The sequence below is a fragment of the Petaurus breviceps genome, unplaced genomic scaffold (assembly GCF_028583685.1).
Source record: "Petaurus breviceps papuanus isolate PSGF00001 unplaced genomic scaffold, PetGlider_PUasm1.0 90847, whole genome shotgun sequence".
NCBI classification, from domain to species: Eukaryota; Metazoa; Chordata; class Mammalia; order Diprotodontia; family Petauridae; genus Petaurus; species Petaurus breviceps.
In genome coordinates, this window is record NW_027187360.1 from 21,891,874 (window position 1) to 21,902,715 (window position 10,842).

Consider the following 10,842-nt stretch of genomic DNA (forward strand, 5'->3'; position numbering starts at 1 on the left):
ATATAGAGGAAAATGAACAGAACCAAGAAAACCTTGTGTACAGTAACAGCAATATTGTTTTAAGAACAATATTGAGCAAATAAGTCATTTTGACTATTATAAACACCCAAATTAACTATAAAGGACATATAAAGGAAGACACTATCTGACTTCAGAGAAAGAAGTGATAAATAGAAGTATGTATGGAATGATTTCACATACACATACATACACTTGTCTAATGGTAGCCATCTCTGGGAGGAGGGGAGAGGAAAGAAAAAAATTTACATAATAAGTTTATTATATATTTAGAAGGAAAGCAAGTTATACATAATAGATTTGCAGTTTCATGTGCAATCATCTTTTCATTATACTATTATGAAAATGCTTTTTTATTTCACAAACTAAAAATAAAATAAATAAAAAATTAACAAAAATATTCTCCCAATTCATCTACATGTCTTCTCTCCCTGCTCCAATCTATCATCAAAAAAGCTTCCAAAATGATTTTCCTTAAGCACAAATCTGACCATGTCATTCTCCTGATCAATAAATTCCATTGGTTCCCTATTGACTCTAGAATAAAAAATAAATTCCTCTGTTAAGCTTTTCAATCCCTTTACAATTTAGCCCTAACCTATCTTTCCAACCTCATTACATATGATTTCCCCTCTCATGGTCTGTTATGGAACCAAAATGTCCTTTCTTCAGTGCCTTTTGTACTGACTTTTACCCATATCTGGAACAGTCTTCTAAACTCCACCTCATAGAATCCCTCTCTTCCAGACATTTATCAAGCACAACCTTCTACATAAAGCCTTTTCTAATGCCTTCAATTGCCAATGCCCTCTTTATTAAGTAATGGGTTTATCTTGTGTTTGTTCTTTTTATGTTTATACTATGTTGAATTATGTGTTCTTGCTGTTTCTTCATTGGAATGTATCTTTAAAATCATGATTGTTTCATTCTTGCTATTTGTATGCTGATATCTAGCACAGTGCCTGGCATATAGTAGACCTTCAAAAAATATTTGTTGATTGATTAATCCATATAGGGAAAATGAAATGGATGAAAAATACATACACATTGTCTAGGTTATGACTTGCAACTGGGCAGGGAACCTAGTGAGTTCATTTATCAATACACAAAAACTCAAAAAAAAAAATTCTCTCCTCATGTGACAGGTGAGAAAAATTAGGCTGAAATGGCCTTAGCTCATGGAAACACAGGACCCCTCCTCACTCCTGATCCACGGTTCTTTCCTCTACAACAAGGTGGGGGAAAATCATCTCTGGCATCATCCCTAGATGCACAGCTCCCCAGAGTGATGGAGAGGGCCACCATCATTCCTGGTGCCAGTCATGATCTCCTCTCTGAAACATTTATTATTCCACTGTGGAGTTCTCAATTCAAGTCAACAATTTAGAAAGGGAAGACAGAGGAAAGCATAAACCAGCTCCATGATTCCCCCTGAAAGCCTCCTAAAATGCAAAATATTTTCCTTCCTCCCCTTCCCCTGCCTGGGATTCAGGTTCCTCCAAAGAAGGACAGAAGTTGGATACTGCTTTGGTGGAAGCACAGATGCTCACTTTTCCACAGTGAGCATCTTCCCGAAAGTACAAGATTCCCCTTATCCTACTATGTACAGTACAGCAGGGCTAGGTGACTGCACACACCCAAACCAACCTGATGCCGGTAAGCAACATTAACTGAGTGGGGGGAGGAAGCTGAGATTCTCTCTCTCTCTCTCTCTCTCTCTCTCTCTCTCTCTCTCTCTCTCTGTATCTCTGTCTCTCATTTCTCTCCTTTATCTCTTCTCTCTTTTCTCTCTCTCTCCTCCCTGTCTCTCTCTCTCCTTTCTCTCTTTGCCTCTCCTCTCTCTCTCTATCTCTCTTTCCTTTCTCTCCCTTCTCTTTCTTCTTTATCTCTCTCCTTTTCCCCTATCTCTCTTTCTTTCTCTGTCTCTCTTCTTTCCTCTCTCCCAGTCTCTCCTTTCTGCGTGTCTCTCTCTTTTCTTTTTTCTTTCTCTCTTCTTTCTTTCTTCTCTCTCTTCTTTCTTTATATCATTTCTCCCTGTCTCTCCTTTCTATGTCTCTCCTTTCTGTCTGTCTCTGTCTCTCTTTGTCTCACTCTCTGTCTCTGCGTGTATGTGTGTGTGTCTGTCTTTCTCGCCGTGTGTGAGCAGAAGGGTGGGGGCTGTGTGTGTATGTGTGTGTGTTTGTGTGTGTGTGTCTGTGTACGTAAGTGCGCGCGCCGGGCGTGTTTCTGTGCGAGGTTCTCTCACTGTCAGAGGCGCTCTGGAGCCGGCTCGGAGAGGCTTGGGGAAACCGGGAGGCTAGAGGAGGACCGCCGGCTCTAGCGAAGCCCAGGACCCATATAGCCTGAGAGTAGAAAGGCTAGTCCAACGCCCGAACCCGCTTCACAGCAGACAAAGACTGTGGGTTTTTGGCAGCACTATTCTACTGGAAATACTGAAGGAGCACAGAGCCTGGGGGCTGCCTGCGGGCTCCCAACCTTGTGTTATCCACTGCCCGCCCTCGGATGCACCCAGCTGCCCCCAGCCACTGGCAGTGAAAGCTTTTGCAAGGGGGTGGGAGGGTGGTCTCTGAGGGTAGCGAGAATACAGACAGTCAGAGAGGCAGAGCACCTGGGCTCTCCGAGGCTGCCTCCTAATCCTCCTCCCTGTCCAGTTGGACACCCCTGTCTCCCTCAGTCCCACTGACCAGGATGCGCCTCAACAGCACGCCACCCGCTCCCCCCAGCCAGGGAGAACCAGGTTCTTTCAGTTTGGAGCCGTCGGAGGGTGGCGTGGGGGACCGGGCTCTCCTGGCACCGGGTTACAGCAACAGCACTGCCAACACGTCAGAACGGCTCCTCACCCCAGACACTGACCTGGACGTGAACACAGACATCTATTCTAAGGTGTTGGTAACCGCCGTTTACCTGACGCTCTTCGTGGTGGGCACGGTGGGGAACTCGGTCACTGCCTTCACCCTAGTGCGCAAGAAGTCGCTGCAGAACCTGCAGAGTACCGTCCACTACCACCTGGCCAGCCTGGCCCTCTCCGACCTCCTCATCCTCCTGCTGTCCATGCCCATCGAGCTGTACAACTTCATCTGGGTCCACCACCCTTGGGCCTTCGGCGACGTGGTGTGCCGGGGTTACTACTTCCTTCGAGATGCTTGCACTTACGCCACCGCTCTCAATATCGCCAGCCTCAGCCTGGAGCGCTATATGGCTATCTGCCACCCGTTCAAGGCCAAGAGCATCATGTCCAGGAGCCGCACCAAGAAGTTCATCAGCTGCATCTGGTTCCTCTCCTTCCTGCTCGCCATCCCCATGCTCTTCACCATGGGCCAGTTCAACGCCAGCCCAGATGGCGACCCCAACGGTCTCATCTGTAGTACGATAGTGGATACTTCCACGGTCAAGATCGTCATGCAGGTGAGAGCCCTCCGAATCCCGTTTATTTAGGTCCGCGACGGGAGAGCAGGAACCTTCCTGCTCAAAGCACCAGCCTACTTCTCAGCCTTATCATCACAACCAATAACATCCATCTATCCATTCATTCACTCAACGAATGTTTTATTTTGCCTAGTGTATGCTGAGCACTGTGGCTCTGGGGTAAAAAGAAAGTTTATAGATAGGCCGTATTCCCTACCTTCACTTCACTTTCATCATTCCTCCCACCCCCATCACTCCCCCCTCCCCCCGCAAGGAGCTTTTCTATTGCCACAGGGAACTGGTTTGTCTCTTTCTTTTTTAGGAGAGGTAGCTCAAGTCTTCACCGTAGCTTTCAAGGAGAGAGCTCGGAGAGGGGAGGAGGGGAGGGGAGAGTACCGGTAGGTTCCTTCTAGCCACTCCAATAAGTGATGGGGTTGGTAAAGGGAACTGAAATATTTTGCTATAGTGGCAAGAATTCTGCATAAGGAGGCAGAAGAGCCGAGTTCGAGCTCCAGTTCTGTTCAACAAACCCCTAGAGTGACTCCTAGTCAATCAAGTTACTTCCTGGGACCTCTGTTTCCATCTCTGTAAAATGAGGCTGTCGGAGTAAGAATTTCTAAGGTCCTTTCCAAGTCTATCTAAGCTTTTCACTAAGTTCTCTGGGCAGGAAAACATTAAAAGGGGTAGTCAGAGCTCGGTGGTGACAGTTAAGGAGAAGTGAAAGACAGTGAAAGGAGAAGGTGGCCTTTACTGTCTCGGTCAAGGCTACAGACTGGGAAGGGGTAAGCAATCAATCGACTTCCTCCAGTTCTCACTTCTATTCCCATCCCGCTCTGGGGTCTAAGTCTCTGACCTCTGGAATGGAGTGAGTGCTTATAATCAAAAGATTTCAAACTAGAGGAGACCTATCCACGATAGTGGATACTTTCACGAGATCGCGGAACATAGTCCCTTCATTTGTCATATGAGGAAATTGAGGTCCAGGGGAGTAAAGGACACGTCCAAGATCACAGAAGTAGCAAATAGCAGGGCTGCTGTTTCCACTCATTCCGCTCATGGGGTTGCCCCCAGTCAGTTCCTTTCTTCTCTGGTTACCTAACCCACTGCGGGAGCTGGGAGCCTGGGCTTCGCATGTTCCTACCCTGCAACCTTTCACTCCGGAGGTGTGGTGGGTTCGGGGAGGCCATCTCCACCAGTTCTCTTTCTGGACTTCTGCCTGGAGGCTGCGCTGGGTTCTGGCTTCCCAGCTGCCTACAGCTGGCATTTCTCCTCTGGGACCTGGGGCTGCTTTTTCTCTGCTGTAACAAGGGATCTTTTCACCAATTTATGAGTGCTTGCAAGGGCTGAGATGCCTGTGGAGAGCTATTATTTAAATGCAAATTCCGCGCTTGAAGTAGAGATTTTAGAGGCAGTTTGCTTTGACTCTGAGGTTAAACACTCGGTCTTCTTTGCACTTTCCCTCCACTCCGCCCTTCAGTCTCTCTTCCCCCTTTTCTATTTACAGGTGTACCTCACTTCAAGACATCTATCTGATAAGCTAGGGCATGATTATCCCGATTCTATAAAATGGCCCTGTTCCTGGACAGTTCCCAGAAAAACAAGACTCTGAGAAAGCAATATGAGGAAGATCAAGAAATTAATGTCTCTATCCCACTGGATATACTTTTTCTTTCTCCTTAAGTTAGCTCCCAGAATTGGTCTTTGATATAGCTTTTGCTCAGAAAAGAGCTTTGCCCATTTTTGAGACAAGCAGTGGATTTCCTTTGGAAGTAATTCAAAACCTTGCTTTGCCTGTTAATTTCACTTCAACTTGGAGGGTAAACTCCTTTCAGCTTCTTAAATAGAGTAAAATTAAATTCAATGCAACAAAAAAAAAAATTCTTAAGCAACCTACTTTAATATACCAAGCACTAGACTGAGTCATAATTCACATCACACTAACTTTAAGTGGAACTTTCACTGGTGGGTTGGTTGAATTATTAATTCATTCCCTCAGTGAAGATTTGTTGAAGCCCTACTATATGTAAAACCCTGTATTAAGTAAATTAGTACATTAAGCAATTCTACTCAGGGGAATAATATTTATTCACCATTCAAAACCCAGCTCCACTTTCACCTGCTCTAAGAAACATCCCCTAATCTCTCCAACCCACACTGGTCTCTTCTTTCTCAGAACTGCTGTTTCAGAGGTTAGCAATTATAATTCAACAATCATTTATTAAAGTCCTACTATGTACCAAGCATTGTGCATTGGTATTGGGGATGAAAAGATGAAAAATGTCAGTCTCTGTCTTCTAAGATGCTTACAGTCTGATGCGAGTGGGGAAGGAAGATCGGGCATATACACAACTAATAATGGTACCAGCTAGAATGTGATCAATATTATCAAAGAAGTCAAACAAACCACTTTATATTGCCCTCTCTAATTTTTTAGTATTAGTCTTAAGGAGCAGAGTGACAGTATATAGAGGATCAGCCTTGGAGTCAAAGCTTCATATTAGCTGTGTGACCATCTGCAAGTCACTTCTTAGTGCTCTATTGAAATTCTCTAAGTTGCAAAGAAACTGCTGATCTGCATTAGTGGAGAGTATTTCCACACTGGGAGTTTCCCATAATAGTAACATCTCAGGTAAGTCTGGACTGGGGGGGAAAAACAGCATTTCTTGTTAGACCTCATGGCTCTTCCCCAGAGACATTGCATTCCTAACCTTCTTCTCAAGTACTAGTTATTCCTTTTCTCTTCCCCTCCCTCACTCCCTCCCTGCATAAATATATACTAATCCATGACGAAAAAGGAATACTTCTTACTCCTCTCTGAGATTATCACATTCATTCAGCAACTTCTCCTCTATGGTGTTTCACACTATCCAAAGATCGTACCCATTTCCAGATCCTGTTATTTATTGTTTCTCAAGTCAATCTTCTTCATTTCTCAAGAAGAAATTTCTCACTCTCTTGCTATCCACCTCAATAATTGCACTTCTACTTAGGGACTTCAGTTTTATGTATTGGTTCCCTCTCTAATACTTTTACATTTCCTCAACCTCCCTAACTCTCATGATTTGTAGCCTTCATTCCACCTCAGTCACGTACAGTTGTCCATCTACAATTGTTGCACCTGCATAAGAAGTAACTCTAAAATTTCTCTACCTGATCATAACTTTCATAGCCCTCTGTTCTTTAACCCACTTAGGCTTATTCTCCATGCTCACTGAAATCTCCAGTCACTCTATTCTTCCCTCCTTACCCAGAACGCTCCTACTCTTCTCTTCAAAATTTTGACCCTAAAGTTAACTGATCCAAATCGCTATACATCCTTTGTCCTTGAGCTCCATTGTCCTATCATGGCTAGTACTCAGGATTTAAGTTCCTTGAGGACAGAGACAGTCTCACCTTTGTATTTGTATCCACTGTGGATTAATAAATACTGTTGATTGATTGTTTCTCCAAGAAGAACTTAATATACTAGTGGTCAAGAGTTCATTCTCATTTTTTTGTATGTGAATAAAGCTTAATATAATGGCAGGTGTGAATTAAATGACTCAGTGCTTATTGACTTTAATTGGGGAAAAAAATGCCTTCAAGTACTCCTCAATGGACTTTAGTAGTACATAGTTGCCACAAACAATTGATGTGCTAATCACAAAAAGGCTCTTACCCACTCATGGGGAGTCAGTCTGGTACAGTTTAAGTGGTGGATTTGGCTTCAAGGGAGATCTGGGTTGGAATCTCAGCTCTAACACTTCCTAAATTGATATGAGTTGGTTCATTACTGTGTGGTCATAAGCAAGTCCTTGACCTCTCTGAGTCCTGAAAAGTGAAAATGAAAATATCTATACAATCTACTCCTCCCTTCCAATAAGGTTGTTGCAAGAATAAAATGAGATGTGTATATAAAGCATTTTTTAAACTTTGAAGTTCTATGTAAATGTCAACTGTTATAATTCATTAAAGTGGGTCTTTGGAAGACCTCTCTGCTTGGCCACTCCTTTAAGTCACTGTGTGTATTTGAAAATAATTCAATTTTATTTCTTTGTGGATAACTTTTACAATTCAGTCTTCCCCACTTGCAGTTTGGCCAATTGAGAATAGTAACAGTTGACATTTATAGAAAGCTTAACATTTTACAAAACCCTTTATGTACATTACCTCATTTCATAAGCTGCTGAGACAGGAACCACTGGTTGAGGCTCCTACATGATCATACAACTAAGACAGACTGGAGACAGGATTCCAAAAGCCAGCTATCTCATGATTCCAAGTCAAGGCCATGGCTCTTTATATATACCAAAATGCCTCTCACAGGCCTCACTCTAGTCTAGACTTTCTCTTCCATGGTCAAGAAACTCCTCCATCCTGGAAACTCACTCCAGTCTTGGAATTCACTTTTTATAAGTACCCTCTGTCACTGTAGCCTCTTCCTCTGATTGGATGGCTCCCTTCCCAGGCTGTAAATGGACTTTTTCTACCTCCTCTCTCCTTTCAGCTTCCTTTTATGTGTTTTCTTCCCCCATTAGAGTGGAAGCTCCTAGAGGTCAGGGACTTTATTGTATTTCTGTGCCTATAGCACAGCACCTGGCATATAGTAAGTGCTGCATAAATGCTTATGGATTAGTTGGCTGGCTGACAAGCTGGATTTCTTTCATGTAGGTGTTTACTTTCCACTCAATAAATATTTCAGGCACTTTTACAGTCCAGGGAAATCTTCAGAATATATTTAAACTGAGCTACTTCTTTGCCAAGGAGGTACTGAAAGTCCTTGCCTCATGTGCTCCCTTCTGAAACTGCCACATTTGGAAATGCAAGAAAGCACCCATCTGAAAAGGCTGCTTTCTCCCAAACACTGCCTGGCAAGAGCACCAGCATCACAGTAAGTTTATGAGATTCAGTCACAGGTCTTTCAAAGGAAAGTCATGTTTAGAAATGAGGCGATTTGGTGATAAAAATCACTGGGCAACTTGGATAATCATTGCTTAATATAGATGTATATTTAATGGGCTGTGTGACTTTGGGGGAGGGAATGGCAGACAGACCAAACAGATGAAGAGGAATGCTTATTTGATAATGCATCTAGCAATGTTTTCTAGGTCTTTTATTACAAATGCCTAAGACCCTAAAATTTACAACCTGAGAACTGAAGGGCACAGGGGAAAATAAATAATATGAGAAGAAAAGAAGGAAAGGAGGGAGAGAAGGAGAAAGGAAGGAAGGAAAGAAGGAAGGAAGGAAGGAAGGAAGGAAGGAAGGAAGGAAGGAAGGAAGGAAGGAAGGAAGGAAAGAAAGAAAGAAAGAAAGAAAGAAAGAAAGAAAGAAAGAAAGAAAGAAAGAAAGAAAGAAAGAAAGAAAGAAAGAAAGAAAGAAAGAAAGTAGGGAGAGAAGGAAAAGGGAGGGGAAAGGGGTATGGAGAGAAGACAAAAAAGAATATAAGGAGGGAAGGAAGGAAGAGAGAGGGAGGAAGGAAAAGAGGGAGGGAGGGAGGAAGGAAGGAAGGAAGGAAGGAAGGAAGGAAGGAAGGAAGGAAGGAAGGAAGGAAGGAAGGAAGGAAGGAAGGAAGGAAGAAGAGAAGGATCAAGGGAGAGAGGAGAAAGAAATGGAAGGAAGGAGAATGAGATGGAAAGAGAAAGAGAGATAGTTGTATGTTCACTGGATCTGAAGTCAGAGGACCTGGTTTTAAATCTGGCCTCTTTGACCATGAGTAAATCACTTAACTTCCCTATGTCTCACTTTCTCATCTATAAAAATAGGAAATCAGATCAGGTAGTATCTTATCTCCCTTTAGTTCTATATCTATAATTCCATAATAATATACACTGACAAGTAACTAGTCCTATAACTATTTTAATGTAGTTTTAAACTCACCGTCTAAGAGTAACGTCAGAACTCTCTAGGTATCATCCTGTCTATCCCTCTGTCACAGGCCACGACTTCTTCTGAGCTATCCATATTAATTAAACTTAATTCAATTAATATTAACTGTCTTCCATGCACATGACTCTGTGCTTGGTGTCAGGGGTACAAACAGAAAAAAAAAAAAGAGTCCCTTCCCTCAAGGAACTTCTCTTCTATTGGGGGAATACAAGATATACATAGATAAGAAATATAATATATACATGTGTGTATACACATATATATGCACATACACACAATATGAATATATAAAATTATTTCACATATACACGTATGCATACATATATGTATTTGTATACATATATAAGCCAGAGATTTTAAGGGACTGAAGTGGGGAGGGATAGGATTCCACACATGAAGGCTAGTAGTGCAAAGACAGGGAGGTGAGAGATGCATTGTTGTGTGTGGAAAAACAGCACATAAGCCAGTGTAACTGAACCATAAAGTTCATGGAGAGGAGTAATGGAGAAGATGGCCAGAAAGACAGGACAGAACTGAATGGTGAGCAGTAAATGGCAAACAGAGGAGTTGATATCCAATTCTAGAAGAAATAGGGATTCAACTCTCCACTCTATCTAGAAGTCTCACTACAGTAGTACTCCTTCCCGTTCCCAAATCTAATCAACTAATTCCTTTCTACTACAATTTTAACTCATCACAAGGCAATTTGGTCTAGTGAGTGAAGAGAATATTAGACATAAAGTCATAAGACTTGAGGGATGACATTGCTAGCTATATGACCATGAGCAAATTTCTTGACCTCTCCAAGTTTTAGTTTTCTCATCTGTAAAATGAGAATAATAATATTTACAATGCCTACTTCATAAGTTTGTTATAAGCACAAGAAAATTACACGAAAACTTTGTACACCATAAAATACTACATTGATATAAACTGCTATTAATATTATCTCTTCTGTTTCTGAGCTCCAATGAGAGGCTGGATCTGGGTTCAAAGGATGCTTTAGAGGAAAATTTAGATTGTGTGTGTGTGTGTGTGTGTGTGTGTGTGTGTGTGTATGTTACAGCCGTTCTTGATCATTTAAGATTGGATAATCTAGTTTGTTGCATTTTTCACATGTTGACCTGGAACTCAGAAGACTTCTCTTACTACTAACAACATGTCATACTGACCATGGCCTTGGGCAAGTTCCTTAACCTCTCTGACTATTTCCTCACTCATAATCGATGGATGTGGGCTTGTATGGGTGAGGGGAACTGGATTAGGAGGTTTCTCAGGTCCCTTCTAGTTCTAATTATTTATGATTCTTTCCTTCTGCTTTGTCCTCCCAGTCTTGGGGTCAATTTCTCTCTAGTGTCCCCAAGATTGGGAGACAAGGGGGAAAATCAGTCCCTTTGTCTCCCTGGTCATGTCTGTGATGATTTGGGGAGGGAAAAATCTTGAAACTGCTGGCTGAAATGTATTTTTTGGATTATCTGGGGCTAATCCTTGGTTTGGGCAGGAGAGGAGAGAGAGAGAGAGAGAGAGAGAGAGAGAGAGAGAGAGAGAGAG

At 42.5% G+C, this 10,842-nt stretch overlaps 1 protein-coding gene across 1 annotated transcript in view; it reads left to right on the top strand.

Annotated features, from left to right (window-relative positions):
• The first annotated feature begins 2,267 nt into the window (after nucleotides 1–2,267).
• The window catches only part of NTSR1 (neurotensin receptor 1), a 143,471-nt gene continuing 134,896 nt past the window's right edge, over nucleotides 2,268–10,842 (top strand). Inside the window, exon 1 of the mRNA XM_069072556.1 lies at nucleotides 2,268–3,423. Within this exon, the coding sequence (XP_068928657.1) occupies nucleotides 2,707–3,423 (717 nt within the window). The 5' untranslated portion in view covers nucleotides 2,268–2,706. The remainder of the gene's footprint in view (nucleotides 3,424–10,842) is intronic.